General features: G+C 39.6%; 1 protein-coding gene and 1 long non-coding RNA gene across 2 annotated transcripts; one reads left to right on the forward strand and one right to left on the reverse strand.

Annotated features, from left to right (window-relative positions):
* Nucleotides 1-4: 4 nt before the first annotated feature.
* On the reverse strand, nucleotides 5-772 carry LOC125580792. The gene is made up of 3 exons (XR_007318571.1): nucleotides 596-772; nucleotides 173-438; nucleotides 5-99 (listed from the first exon to the last, which is right to left on the reverse strand). It is a non-coding gene; the product is annotated as an uncharacterized LOC125580792 (long non-coding RNA).
* A 3264-nt stretch (nucleotides 773-4036) lies between these two features.
* LOC106373370 (crooked neck-like protein 1) lies at nucleotides 4037-8112 on the forward strand. The gene is made up of 2 exons (XM_048743769.1): nucleotides 4037-4118; nucleotides 4916-8112. The coding sequence occupies exons 1-2, from the start codon at nucleotides 4037-4039 to the stop codon at nucleotides 5899-5901; spliced, it is 1068 nt and encodes a 355-aa protein (XP_048599726.1). The 3' UTR covers nucleotides 5902-8112.
* Nucleotides 8113-15881: the final 7769 nt, after the last annotated feature.

The following is a 15881-nucleotide window of genomic DNA, read 5'->3' on the forward strand; positions in this document are numbered from 1 at the left end:
CTTTGTTGCCTTAGTTTTGCACCCACCATAGGCGATATAATACCACGCAGAACCATGCACAACATCATCAATGGTGGCTGTGCACTCAAACCAAGCAACCTGTGTAATTGTAGATTTACATAAATAACTAAGGCCAGCACAATGAATGTGTAAAACGTATGAGTGATTATACCTTTGCTCCTTCTTTCTTGATGTAGGAGAATAGTTCTCCTATAGTAACTATCTCAGCCTTGGTGACAATTTCGGCATTAACCATGTTAGCAACATCCGATTTTGAGCTCAACCTGAAGTAAAGGTTCTCCAAAAATTATGTAAGTCAAAGCTTCCAAATGCTTATGCAACTAAGAAATAATTACTAAGTCAGATAATCCCTGGTTGGTTGAACATCCATGTCAAAGAACACACGCGAAGATGACATAAAGGATAGAGCTAGCGCGCCTGTAGCACAAGTAATGTTATCATACCAAACAAAAATAAATTATCACATCGCAAAGGTAAAAACAAATCTCACTCAACAACTATCGTGACTAATCTATGTTCTTCACGCATTCTATTAACATATATAAACAATAAGCAAAGATTTGGAATTACTAACCTCCAAATCGTTTCGGGTTGACAGTGGTCACCATAATAACACTCGGAGTGTTTTCATGTGCCTTAAACTTCTCACAGAGGTCAGTGGCAGCCTTGTCCCATAGATAGAGCTTCATCACATGACCACTGCAACAAACCAAAACTCATGAGATCAGTGAAATTGTATAGGCATAGATCAAAAACATGAAGAATAACTTACTCATGTGTTTGAACATGAACCAAAATTTTGCCTTGTAGAAGCTATCTCGACTTCATCACAAGACTGTCATTCAGAGTCTGCTCATTCACCAGTTTCATGTGACCAACATAATCTGCAAGAAAATTAAATATAACTTAATACTCTATATACTAAATAAACCGAGAACCCATGAAACAAACCTAAACAACTAAGATCGAGACATAACATCATCCAAACCAATCAAGTGCTAAACCATAAAATCTGGTGGAATCTTACAGTAAAGATCCCCCTTGAGGTCAGAGACCGCTTCAAATTCTTCATATCCATAGAAGCGGAACCGATCTTCAGGAAACTGAACCGGACTATCCTCGAGATCAGAGAGGACAGAATTTCATGAGAAAGCAATGGTCACGTCTGGTTCAGCAACCCGGTACACAATCTTGCTTTTAGATCCATAAAACTTATTAAGTCTGTAGATGGAACCAGCGATAATATGTGGCAAATAGGTGTCAATCCTGCTCGGTGGGATGAATCCTTAGATCACAGTACCATGTTGATAACAAAAAAAAAATGAATGTTAGTAATTTAATCAATCAAAACCGATAAAAGAGAAATCAAATATGTCGGAATAAAAATGTTCGTCAATCAGAAGCATTTCTATACCAATAAGTATCTTCGTGAGTGCGTTCCGAGCCTCCCAAAAATGGATCAGACGAAACCTTAACTCGCCTTCTTGTGGTCCAAACTTGACATCTTTGAAGAACAGCACTTCATCAGTTTTGGCGGAGGGGACACCAGATCCGCCGCTATGTTTGATCGTCCCAGCGGAGGAGACAACGGCCTTGCCGTTTGATTTCTTTGGTATAAGATCGCCGGAGACAGCGTTGGCGCAAGAGCCACCGGTTTGTTCGGTATGTCTGATCTGCTCGGTGGAGGAGACAACGGCCTTGCCGTTTGGTTTCGTCTTCTTAGGATCACCGGAGACATCTGTAGCGATAGAGACACCGGTTTGGCCGTCTCGTTTGACCGGCTCGGCGGAGGAGACAACGTCCTTTCCGTTTGGTTTCCTCGCGGTAAGATCGCCGGAAACAGGAGATTTACTGTTTGAATTCATGGCTTGAGAGAGTTTTGTGTGTAACAAATGTGGGGAAACATATGAATGTTATAAAGAATCTCAGAGGGAGATAGACGAAAAGAGCCCATTAATGAGATTTCCAGAGGATTCATTGTACACTCATGAATACGGTGTCGATTGATCGATCCGTTGAAGAAGGGGAAAGGGCAAAGAGATGAGATGTCGAAGAGATTCATCGCCTGACCGTTTTAGGGTTACTAAAGAGCGAAGAGATGAGATGTCGAAATTATCCGATTTTCTCAGATTTGGGCTTTTGACCCACATGTTTCTTCCCTTTTCACGGATCAAAAAAAAATATTAACAGCCCAAGATCAGCCCAAGTTCGGGTTGACTTGGAGGAAAGAACCAACCCCATTGGATGATTTTAATTGCCGACGTGGACACCCTAGCTATTGAGAATATCTCCTTTTTACTTATTGTTTGATTGTATAAAGTAAACGATGAGATTTAGAAGCATTAACACTCATCTTTATACTCATTGTAGGTAGAGGAAGATTAGACGTGATGTGTGATTATCATTGCTTACTTGCAATAAGCAATATTGTCAGTTGAAGTTGTGAATGCGAAAGAGATGAAGATTAGTTAGAGCTCTTGGAATTATATTGGATTACAATATATTGCTTGTCATAAGGATAGACAAAATCGTGTTATTATATAATAAGATTGGTAAATATTTGTAGAGAATAAAAAATTGGTCTAAGGTTTGTCCAACTTGATTATAAAACTACCACGTATGCAATGTAGAAATGTAAGATGATAACAACTCAGCAAGATTAAAATGTAATTAATATAAAATATATTATTTTTTATAAACTGAATTACCCAAAAAAAACTGGATTATTCTGTTATTTTTTATTCAAAAAAATTAAAATTATTTTAATTTCTCGATAGAACTGATAACTTGAATAATTTTTTATCCAAAATATTCAAATTTATCCGAGTTATTTGATATTTTATCCAAAATTCAAAATGTGATTTTAGCAGATTATTCAAAATAATCCAAAAAATAAGAATGAATTAGAACCGAGTTGAGCTCAAAATTTTAACGAGGGTAGAGGGCCTAACGTTCTTTTTTGAACCAAACCAAAAACCAAAAATAAACAACAATGTGTATATTTTATTTTTCTAATTTTTTTTAGAAAAGACGTTTGTTTCCTGACACTGCGTGCTAGGTTATCCGCCTTTGTATTTTGCGTTCTTGGTACATGTATAATCTCTGATCGTGTGAAGCTCTCTTTCAGACTCTTGATATCTTCCAAATAACTTGCAAAAACTGGCCACTCTTCTGGTTCCGAAACCATCTTCACCAATTGAGAACAATCCGTTGCAAACGTAACCTGGAATTGACGTAAATTCTTCATACATTCCATAGCCCATAGTAGCGCCTCCATCTCTGCATGCAAGGGAGTTAAAGAAGCTCTTACATTCCTGGCTCCCATTAGACTTTCAAAACCTTCTAAAGTACTGAACCAACCCTGACCAGAGAACATATCCCCCTCTTTCCATGATCCATCAGTAAAACACCATCTTCCAGGAATTGACGGCAGAGATGCCTGAACCTGTGTTCCCGTGTTCTGGTCCTTCAAAATCTGTGCCTCTGCCCAGAGTGTGGATTCCGTTTCTGTCAACTTAAGAGTGTCCCGAGGGTCCATATCCAGATTACTAAAAACTTTATTATTTCTTCCTTTCCAGATGTACCAAAGTATCCAAGCAAAGTGATGATCCTCCATCGGTGGAACAACTCTCCAGAAAAGGTGATCCATGTTTGTAAATATAGAGCTTGTTGGGAAAATAATTGGATTTGTTGGTATCTTTGACAGCGCCCAAACCTGAATTGCTGGAGGACACTCAGAAAACACATGGTTAATCGACTCCTCATCCGCTCCACATCTTGCACAACATATATCTCCTTGGATCCCTCGCACCTGCAAATTCTTCTTAACTGCAACACACCCTGAAACCAATTGCCAAAGAAAATGTTTTATTTTTGGTGGGCACCCTAGTTTCCAACAAAATGCCTTCAAAACATCAACTGTAGGTCCAATTAATACTGGTGATCTTTCCCTATCCGGGTAAATCCTCTCTACTTGATATCCTGATTTAACCGTAAATTTTCCATTATTTGTGAAATGTCATCCTTCCCTATCAACCAACTGGTTTCTGCTCAGTGGTATGCTCTCTATGATTTTCACATCCTGTGGGTCTTCCAAAGTACGAATAACCTGCGAATTCCATTTTCGCGAAGTGGAATCAATAAGGGAATCCACAGTAAGGTCTGGATACAAATTGTGTTGATTTTTATTGGCGTTGATTTTTATTGGCCGGTCTCGGGCGAGTGGTTGGGAGCCAAGGATCGTTCCATACAGATATAGAAGATCATGTTCCCACCCTTTTGATTAGTCCTTTGCTTACCAGAGATCTAGCAGATACAATACTCCTCCAGCCGTATGACGGAGAGTATGATCGAATCGGTTCCAGGGGTGAGGCGTTCCTATAATACCTACCCTTGAAAACTCGAGAAAATAAAGTGTTTGGCTTTTCTATTAGCCTCCACAACTGTTTACCAAGCATAGCTGTATTGAAATCAGTTATATCCTTGAAACCTAGTCCTCCATCTTTCTTGCTGACACATACCTTGTCCCATGATTTCCAATGTAACCCTCTTGTACTGCCCCCAGGACTCCACCAAAATTGTGCTACTGCACTCGTCAATTTTTTTGCAGTTGCCTTAGGCAAACGATAACAAGACATCATATGGTTCGGCAGTGCCGTAATCACTGATTTGATGATCACTTCCTTTCCTCCTTTACATGGATCAATATCTCCCGGTGTGGTTTACAGAGTCAATATGGATCTGTAATGTTGTGGACAAAAAAAAAAAAAAAAATTTTTAGGAAAAACGAAAATAAAAAAGGAAATAAGATTTAAAAAAATGAAATAAGAGATAAGAAAAAGGAAAGAGTAGTTCTATATAAGAAACTAGTTGGCTGGGTTTCTGCTGAAACGAGAACAACAGCAAAAGAAAGACAAGAACACGAAGGTTTCCGTCTGCGAAAAAGAGTCGAAGCTTCCAAGGCCGACACGGGTGAAGAACAAGTCCCCAGAGGCGGTGCAAATCACCGCCGAGCAGCTCCTCCGAGAGGCTCGAGAGAGGCAAGAGCCTGAGGTCCTTCCCTCTGAGCATAGCATCACTGACTCGACTGAACTTTCCGACTACAGACTCCGCCGCCGTAAGGAGTTTGAGGACCGGGTCAGCCGGGGAGGACGATCCGATGTCCAAGTCTGGGTAAACTACGCGCGGTGGGAAGAGTCACAGAAGGATTACGCGCGTGCTAGGAGCGTGTGGGAACGAGCCCTGAAAGACCATCACCGGAACCACGCGCTCTGGGTCAAGTACGCAGAGTCGGAGATGAAGAACAAGTTCGTCAACTCTGCCAGACACGTTTGGGATCGAGCCGTTTATCTTCTCCCTCGCGTGGACCTGCTCTGGTACAAGTACTCACACATGGAGGAGATGCTCGGGAACATCGCCGGAGCCAGACAGATATTCGAGCGGTGGATGAACTGGTCACCGGATCAACAAGGCTGGCTCTCGTTTGCTAAATTCGAGCTGCGGTATAACGAAACAGAGCGTGCGAGATCCATCTACGAGAGGTTCTTTCTTTGCCATCCCAAAGCTTCTTCCTTTATCAGATATGCAGAGTTTGAGGTCAAGTGCGGTGAAGTTTCCCGTGCGAGGGATGTCTACGAACGAGCCATGGAGAAGCTTGAAGGAGGCTATGAAGAAGCAGAGATGCTCTATCTTGCCTTTGCTGAATTCGAACAAGGATGCAATGAGTTCCAACGTGCTAGGGTTATCTACAAGTTCGCTCTTGATCATATCCCTATAGGAAGAGCAGAGGAACTCTACACAAGGTTTATTGCCTTTGAGAAACAGCACGGGGACAAGCAAGGGATTGAGGACGCCATTGTCGGGAGGAGGAGGACACTTTAGTACAAGATGATGCTCGTAGATTTAAGAAACACAAGTTTTTTTGAATTGATTCTCTCATGTCTCTCTGTTTTGTTATTCATCTCGAATTGGTTTGGTTGAGTGATTAGGCATAATATACCCGATAGAGACTGAAATAACTTTTTGTGTGGATAAGAAGAAAAAGACTATATGAAGGAACGAAAATGCCTTTTATCTCTCTCTCTCTCTGGCTAGTTACGTTTCTTACATCTACTCTGACATTCTCTCTTTTTTTCCCTACCCCACCTCTTACGCTTTTTTTCTCTTTTTCTTTATTCCACGTTTTTACTCACATACACCTCTTTCTTCTTTAACATCTTTTTTTTTTCCATTTTTGATTGTACTTGGGCTTGAACTTGTCCTGCGCTACACCCGAATTTTTTTTTTTTTTTTAACTCTGAAAAATTGCATTATATAGTTTAGTCTAAAGACTATAACATCCAAACAGAACCGAGAAAAACATAAACAGAAAAGCAAAAACATAGAGTACTAAACCAAGAATATCACCATCCAACCAGAACGAATATTTCATAGCCTCCCCGTCATATCTTCCAGAAACCCATCCTCTTAATCATCTTCCCTGCTTATCATCTTCCAACAAAGCACACATCCACTCGGGAGCTCCTCGAGCAACGTAAGACTGATACCTCATCTCCATGGTTACACTGTCCGCTATCTTCGCAGCACATCTGTTCACTCTTACTGATGCACCGCTCAAACTCCACTCATTTATTTTCTCCAGTGCATTTCTCAACTTTGTTCCTTGGTATCTAAACGCTGGCCAAGCTTTTGGTCTCAGAACCACTCCAACTAAATCCATAGCCTCCGTTTCAAAAATTACTTTATGCAGGCGGTGGCTTGCCATTGACTCAATCGCCCACATTAATCCCAGAAACCTTCCCTCGGCTAGAGAGTTTACATTCCCAAAAGCTCTCCTACTGTGTAATAAGACATCACCATGCTCGTTACGAACGATCCATGATGCCCCCATCAACCAGTTCCTTTTTGACCATGAAACGCCTACATTACACTTAACGAGACCTTCTCTTGGGGTTTCCCATCTACTTAGACTTCCAGAGTTATGGTCTATTGTCCCACTCCGTGACAACTCAAGCTTTTGAGCATCAAACGACTCCTTTGAATCCTCCCTCACTTTCATAACTGTGTCCTCTGCTGAAAACTCTCTCCCTTCAGAGATAAAAACGTTTCTGTTCTTCCAGAGCATCCACAAGATCCAAGGAAAGGACCTTGGATTTTTTTTTATATCATAATTTAAATTAAATCATTATAATTTGGTATTTGAATATATCTGTTATCAAAGCAAACGCTTCAAAAATTAGAACTCTCTTGTTTATCTCTCTAAAAAAACCTCTCTTCTTTGAGATCTCATTTGTTTCTTTCCGGTGAATCGGCTCCGGTTTCTTTCTCTAGAACCGGAGCCGGTCTTCTATTTCTGATCCTCTTAGTGTATCGTTTGTTGGTGTAAAGATAGGTGAATCGGCGGTGTTCATATGCTCTTTTGTTTGGGATTAAGTCCTATTTACAGCAAAAAGTTCCAGATCTACTAGATGGTCGGTGTGGCTCTTGTCCACTTATGCTTTTTGTCTGTAAATTGATTCTAGATCTGCCGAATCTGATGCTTTCGTGTTGTTTTGTGTCTCGTTGGCTCATTTCTCTATTTGCATGGCTCTGTTTTCTCCTTTTGATCTCTTTGGGGTCACTCTGGGTTCGATCTTTTGCTAATCTGTTCTAGGTTAGCTTTGCATGGTGTTGATTGGATCGCTCCTTGTCATCTCCCTTGAGATCTGATCGAGGTCTCACCTTCTCATATAGCTTCCTCTTTGGCGTCTATTCGGTCGCTCTACTGCTTCCTCGCCATATCTGATTCTCTGGTCTAGGGCCTTTTGGTGTGTTTTCCAAAAGTTATGACCTTTCGGAATTGAAGCTATGGATTTATGCTTTATTTGGTTTGTGCTTATTCACTATAGGAGGATTCGTTTATCTACTTGATGGTGACAATCTTCTACCTAAGATTGCAAGGAGATCTGGTGGTCATGCGTTTGGATATGAGCTCATCTTTTTTTTTAAACTCGTAATTGCATCTTTGTAGCCTTTGGTTATCTTTGATCTTTGTAAAGGTTCCCTTTGTTTAGGGCTTTAATTCCAGAAAACTTAGGTTTTGCCGGCCTTGTCTCCGGGGTTGTGTTAACGCCGCCGGCTTAAGTGTATCAAAAACGCATCCCATCCTTGTATTTTCTAAAGTTAATATAATCGTAGTGTTTAAAAAAAAAGAATATATCTGTTATATATGCTTTGACTGATTACAAAATATAAATCATTAATCAAATTTAACTTTTTGTATTGAGAAAACTATAAATAATAAGTGAGCCTTATTTACAATTCAAATATTCTTTATTTATTTATTTAGGGTTTCAGAAAAACTCTTAACATTCATTTAAATTAAATAAGAATAATTTAAATTGTTTCTCGCTATTAAATATGTTGTAAATATGTATTTAATTCATCTAAACTAAAATAAAATTATTTGTCATAAAAAACACAAAAAGTAGTAATTAAATGGTTTGAATCATTGTGAGCCAGAACCTCCTATTTAGAGCTCATTATGTGATTTTTTTTAAAAAAATTTAGGTGCGCATAAACTAAAAAGGGGTTACAGATGAATTGATTACCCTTCAGGCTCTTTCGATAAGTCAGTATCCACATATTAATGCCAGCCAGTGTTGCAACGCGAATCTGCTGCTACTTCTCTCCGGTGCATATCTTTTTTCTCAAGTTCTTCCTAGATTGACATAGAAGAAATATGGTAACATAAAAGTAAACATTTTCTATAGTCACCTTTTTAAATATACCTGTACAGTGGCCATTTCGAACATAACATCATAAAATATAATCAAGGAGGACTGTTCTAAATGTCATATATCGGAATATTTACAAAAGAAAAAGATCGACAATTATTGTTTGTAAAATAGAATAAAATGTAGATACAATCTTCAAAAAGAATGGAGACCTTCCAATTGAACTTTTACGTAGCCATAGAGTGTTAAAATTCTCGGATGATTCTTCTTGAGGAAGTTTCAAAGCGGGCATCACTGGCTCAGGCTGGCATGCAAGAATTTATTGATACTGAGATGGAGATATAGATGGATCTTGAGTAAGTTTAAGTTATCCTTTAAAAGGTGGGCAAAGGGATGTGTGAATCCCTTCCAAAGCAGCATCTGTAGGAGAAAAAGACTTGGCCGAAATAAGTTTTTCAACATTCTCAACTTGCATAAGGTCTAAACACCCATTCAAAACACACATGAAGTCTAAACTCTCCTCGAACATGCACCGCATATCCAACCAGAATGTAAAAGAAGATTTAGAATCTATAGGCTATAGCCAAAGCTCACCGATAAACTCTTAAACACATCAAATAACCAAGACATCTGTAATACAAAGCTCACCGAAAATGCCTTTTGTTTTTATCTCTCTCTTCCTACTCTCTCTCTCTCTCTTCTACTTACGTTTCTTACATCTACTCTGACATTCTCTCTATTTTCTCTTACCCCACCTCTTACACTTTTATTATACAGTAATGTTTTTCAATTGACGAGATAGCGAAGACTTATGGTGATTTAGATAAAAATAACAGAACTTAAAATTGATATTTTATGTACTTGAAAATGGAAGAAAAATGAATCACATCATAATTTGTAATGAATGGAACTTTGAAAAAAGTAACAGAGAAATAGAGCTTGGAGAAGAAACACATAAAAGAAAAAGAAAAAGAAAAAGAAATTTTGGAGAAGAAAGAGATTGGGAAAGTAAAAAGAATTTTTTTTAACGTCTAATTAATTATGATATTACAATGATGAGAAATATTACATAGACGATTCTACAGCCGACAATTCTACCATCATATGAAAATGCACGTCTGACTGCATCGTTCCGAGCCGCCTTATGAGATCCATGTTCGATGATACGCCCTTGCACCATGCTGAAGACCTCTTGTAACATTTTTTCTCCATGATCTGCATAATTTACGTTTTCTGGGGTTTGAACCCCAGACCTCTTGGTGTAGAGGTATTAATGAACTCTTAGTCAAACTACTGGACCAGACCAGTGCCATCCCAAAACTTTATGAGGCTTAAAGCCTGTCAAGATATGAGGCCCTTATAAATAAAATTGTTATTAACAAAAACGTATGAAAAGGGTTTGGTATTACTCGAACTAGGAACAAAAAAATCCAACTTATCTTCCTAAACCATTTAAGCTACATATAATTTTGGTTAGTGTGACCTATATTTTATTTTTATATTTGTGGTCTGAAACCAATGTTTCACCTGCCTTGAGAGAGAGACGGGCCTGCACTAGACTAAGGGTGCTTCCACGAAAAATAAAAAGAATTAGGACTTCTTTTTATTTGACACATAAAAAACTATCAATAGGTGCGAAGGATATATGTGGGCTTGGCAGACAAAACAAAAAGTGGGAGTCTCAGAAAGGTAAAATAGGAATGAAAATGTGACTCAAAACTTAAGGCTATATGGCTAATTAGATGTGCACTGCCACTAATTTATGTTTAAACTAAGTGTTAACATATTTTTAGATTATAGATACCCGTGGTAAATTTTTGCTTTTTTTTTGGATTTTGGTGATGAATGTTTTTAAAATGTGATTACATTAATTTTGCAATTCAGAATATTTATGAGATATATATAGTCAACTTAGGTTTGTGTTCTGAAGAAGTGAGATGATTTGATATCAGTCTTCAGAATATCCATTTCTTAGTAAAGAGCTTGTGAAATTGCTCCAGATTGCATCTTAGTAGCTGCAAGTGAAGAATAAGTGATTTCTTGTTTCCTCCATAGATATACAGTTTACTATTTTGATCCTAGTCTCATATCTCACGTTGATGAACGGTTTTAATTGCTTTTTTTCTAAAAAACAATGATGGATTGTCTAATTATATGCAATTTTATTGTTTGAGTGCATATATGTTTTATAAACATTTAGTCTTGGCCATATATAAATATAAAATAGCAGCACCTATAATAAGATGACCTGATGAGCTTCTCCATGGATGCAATTGTTAATCGCTCAGCCAAATATGATAAAACGGATGTGTTCACAAGAAGTGAGATGATTTGATATCAGTCTTCAGAGTATCCAGTCTAAGCAAAAGCAAACGTTACAGATATACAGTTTACTTTTAACCTGAGTCTCATATCTCCTATTGATAAACGGTTTTAATTGCAAGGAAGGAGTACATAGTTTTTAATAGCATACGCAAGTGGAAGACATTCAAAGTTTCTAGTAGCAATTTGTTGCAAGTATGTTGTGATGCCTCCAAAGCTGCATCAAGTGAACAAATTGTCCAAGTTAGTGACTAGTTTATGTACGTACGAAGGGATTCAAGTGCAAACCAACCTTTCAAGTGCATACAATCTTGCACTTGGACGAGGCTTTTGGAAGCTGACAGAGTTCTCTCGCCATCCTAACCTTCTCTTCTCTGCTGATCTTTCCTCCACATCTGACTTTGAGCAGCTGGAGACACGGGAGCTTTCCTAAGAAATGCTCCAACTGATCCCACTCAGCCCGCGAAGTGCTGTCGTGTAAGCTAACCTCCACAACCTCCAGAGCTGAGGTCACAAGACAAGAATAGCTAGACAAGCACCTGCAAACATCATCTTGTCCATAGTGCAATCCACCCTTCAAAAAAGGAGGAGGATCAGTGATTGTAAAAACATAAGGATTATCTATAAAAGGACTCTATTTTATACCCTAATGATGAGAGTCTTCAGATTCGGAGACCTCTCCAGCAAACAAGGAAGGAACTCCCAGCAATACTCGATGTCTTCGTGGGTGATGGTCAGATGATGGAGATCCGCTAAAATCGGAATTGACTTGGAGAAGTAGTTAAGACCCTGAAACGACAATCAACAACACCTCAAAATCCTATTCTCTTAAATTTTCTCAAGTAGTAGCAAAAAAAATACTTACTTCGAATGTTGATGATGATGACAGATGCAAGACCTTGACGTTTCTTATCCCTTTGAGTAGTTTCTTTGGATTACTCGAGTATATATCAACATCATGGGGAAGATCAACATCGTCCCATTGAGTATTCACCAGCATCTGAAGGGTAAGTTTAGCTTCTTGAAGGGCCGGAAGGTTCATGATTGGATAGTCGTGTGCAACCAGATCAGAGTACTCCAAGTACTCAAGCTTGGGTGTATCGAAACTGATGCTTTGGTGAAGAGGACCATCAAATTCAGCAGAGAAGACACGACCCATAGAGATTCTTCGAAGGCTCTGACTAGATAAAATGCCTGACCACTCCCAGTGCTCCCTACACATCGCTGCTATGACCAGTTCTCTAAGCTCAGGGGAAGCGGAAAGAAGCCCCTGGAAGGCACAACCACGAAGAGAGAAGGACCTGACCGAGTCAAGCACCAGAGTCTGAAGGGCCGGTAGAAAAGCATCCCTGGGAAGAGCTTCGATCTCAAACCCTTTGCCGAGAGTAAGCTTGGCCAAAGTCTTGCTTGTGAATAGCTCCGGAGGAAGTGAATAACCTTTCTCCACACCATCTAAGCACATTTGAAAATCCATCACTCCGAGCTTCAGCACATGACAAATACATTTGTTCACAAGAGCAAAGTTTGCTGAATCAACGCGCTCTTTATATTTCAGTGAAAACCTTCTGATGCGGGTGATAAGTTCTGGCAGAGCAGAGACTCTGACGAGGAAACCTCTCAAATTCTCTTGATTCTCGTCTAACTCAGGATCTTGTATAATGGTAAAGAGCTTCTGGAATCTCTTTGAGAGAACTGAAACACGAGCAGCCTCCTTCGCAGGTAGAAACCGCACGATCATGAGAATCATCTCATCAGGTAGACTGCTGATTGTATCCACATTTGCCCCAAAGCCTAGCGAACTGTGTTGAACATGTGCTCATTAGTTTAAATTTGGGGCGTATAATATAAAATGAGAAGAGAGAAAAGAAAGCAGATGGTTGATAGATACTCACTCGTCTTTGCAACTATGTATGGCGTCTACATTGGAAGCTAATGCGTCTCTTTCCTGAGCAGCATATATTTCTGCAGATGTTTTCACATCCTCTGGTTGAATATACTCCCAATATCCAATAACCTGAGATTGATTTGATGCCGTGCTATACTCCTCACGATGCAATAGCATTCGACCTCCAGTCTCTCTAACCTCAGACAATATATCTTCTTTTAGCCGTGTTTCTACCTGCATTGAGGATATCTATCAACAGAATCGCATTTGCAATAATTGTATTATTATCAGGTGTAGTTTGAGCCTTACCACTACGCCTGCTATTCCAACATGCGTGAGGATAGCAACAGGTTTACGCAGTTCTCTCAAGACAAATGGAATTCCGTTGATGTAAACATCTGCTACTTCTCTTATTGTCTCAGTTGAATCCTCACCTTCTTCATCAATCTGCAAACGACTTGAAGTTCTTTGGCACTTTTTAAGTATGGAACCTTTGCACAAGACAGAACCACTCCGTTTGTTGATAATTGACTCCATGACTGCATCCCCCTGTCGTGACTGCAATTCCTCCTATGAAATAAAAAATATAAAAACAAAACATTTTACAGCTATCCAAGCCTGAATAATGAGGGAGCGAGCTCACAGGAATGGTAAAAAACCGTCCAGGCCTTACCCTTACGCTCCACTTCAACGCTTGAACCTCAGGTTTTTCATGCAGCCAATTCTTATACCCTCCTTTCACAACTGCTACATCAAGATTTTCGCTTCCAATGTATGCTGCAAAGGTAATCAACCAGAAGTATCTCTCCAAATATTCAGCGCTACGTTTCAGTGCAGCATTTCTTAATCTTGGCTCAACATGTTGTTGGTTGAAAACTTTTCGGTAATGCAGAACAGCTTCACGAATATTTTGCACTGCAGAACATCTATCGATCACAGCATCTAATGCCTCACGAGATTCAACTCCATTATCAAATAGTGTAGTGAATTTACGCAGCAGAAGGATGTCATCCATTCCAAATGCACGGCCATGTTCCTCTTCGCCACTTAAGGAATCGTCGTACACTATTGAATCGGTCAGAACCTTAATAGGTCTCCCATAATTCATGCGAAGCTTCACTAGGCAGGCAATTACAGTTCCAGTTGTCGTTCGACCTCTCCCTATCTGTGTATGTTCAAGTGAAAGAACGGAATGCTGTAAGTCAAGAACAGAAAAATCTTACTTAAAAATAACCAAGCAGATTTGGAAACTCAACCTGGCAATTGAAGACAAAAGCAGTGTCTTTGGAAGCAGAAGCGATATTCCATGTCAAAGTGTCAAAGTCTGAGCTTCTGGGAGCCTTACCATCAGTTACAGGTACACGGGCGTATTTAACTGGAAAACCCTCAGTCTCTAGGTTTTTGAATACTTCAAGCGGTGTTTGAACAGAATAAGCATCCACATGTTCCCAACAATCGAAAACATTTTGGTCTTCGGTTTCGTGAATGACCATTATCGCACCGTCATAGCGTTTAGCTTCTCTCAGAATATCCTCTTTCAGAAGAGCCTCCACTCCTTCGACTGTATCCCGATCGGTTCCCTAAAGCAAGGTATTTATGTAAGCTTTTCAACCAATTCAGAAGAGTAAAACATATACAGACAACACAGATTGTTTACCTTATATCCTAGCATGTTCTTATATGGCCTTTCAACTTCACGTATGACAAAAGGTATCCCATTGATATATATAACAGGTTCTTCTCTCATGTTGTGCCAAAAAACCGGCCTGCGACCTCTTAGACTCCAAACCCTTTCAATGACAGATCGGATACCATCTACAGTTGGGTTCGCAACACCATACACAGCAAATCCTGGAACCTCCCTAAAATTCGGTGCTCCGTCCACCCTCTCTCGTAGACTTGCATTACGGCAACCAGGACTATGATCACTCTTCAGAACAGTTTGACTTCCCAGTACTACCCCACTTCTAAGCGCAGCGACTTCACTCATCTCATGAGGGCGCCCATCTGTAGATTCTTCAACCTTTGTCAAAGAAGGTTTCATAGCTGCAAGGGCACCCATAGGATCTCTCCTGAGAAACCTGAAAGTGGCAAAGATGAACAAACATGAGTCACCTGAAAAGCATATGCAGTCTGAAACACAAGTACCATATATTAGTTTCTGGCATTCAAATTCTTTTACAACAGCTTCCAAGAGATACAACCGCAGAGAGCTAGTTGAACATAGGAAAAGCCTCTCAAATGTCCAAGGAAAAACATGAGCTAGAACAACCATATCTACAAGCAAGCAGATAGATAACGGTACAAGAGTTGTAGAGAGAAACAGAAAGAAAAAAAAAAGGGCTGCTTGTCAGTACCTGCGAAGAATGCCATAGAGCTCTGGCCTAGCTTGCATCCAATCAGCAAAACTGACATGGTCAAGCGAACCAGTTTGGAGGAAGGCACCCTCTGAATCAAGGTATACAGAAAAGCATATAAGGAAGTTAGTATCTTTCCAGGTACTCAACAAACAATGAGACTGCTGCCTCTCTCTTCTTTTCATCGGGTTGACGCAGTATACTACTGCTGTAGGTTGGGATTGCCTCTCGTAAGTTCTGTATGTTGATTGATGAAAAAAATTTAGACATTTGACCCGAAGTTAAAACCCATAAAGTCTGATAGACATTTTCGTATACTTGGATATTAAAATGAGCAGAAGAGACCTGGATGGATGCACATCTGTCTATGGCATTATCAACTTGCCTTTTGCCTTTTACACCACCCTGGAATCATGAAAACAGTTAGATACAGCAGGACAAGATGAACAGACGAAGACACACAGAAAGGACTAAATACCTCTAAGACTCGTATCAAGCTTCTAATAACTGCATATTCCCCTCTACGGATTTTGTCCTCCTCAGAATTTGGCAGATCATAAGTAATATTTCTACCAGTTGTAA

Source organism: Brassica napus, chromosome C1 (assembly GCF_020379485.1).
Source record: "Brassica napus cultivar Da-Ae chromosome C1, Da-Ae, whole genome shotgun sequence".
In the NCBI taxonomy this organism is placed as follows: domain Eukaryota; kingdom Viridiplantae; phylum Streptophyta; class Magnoliopsida; order Brassicales; family Brassicaceae; genus Brassica; species Brassica napus.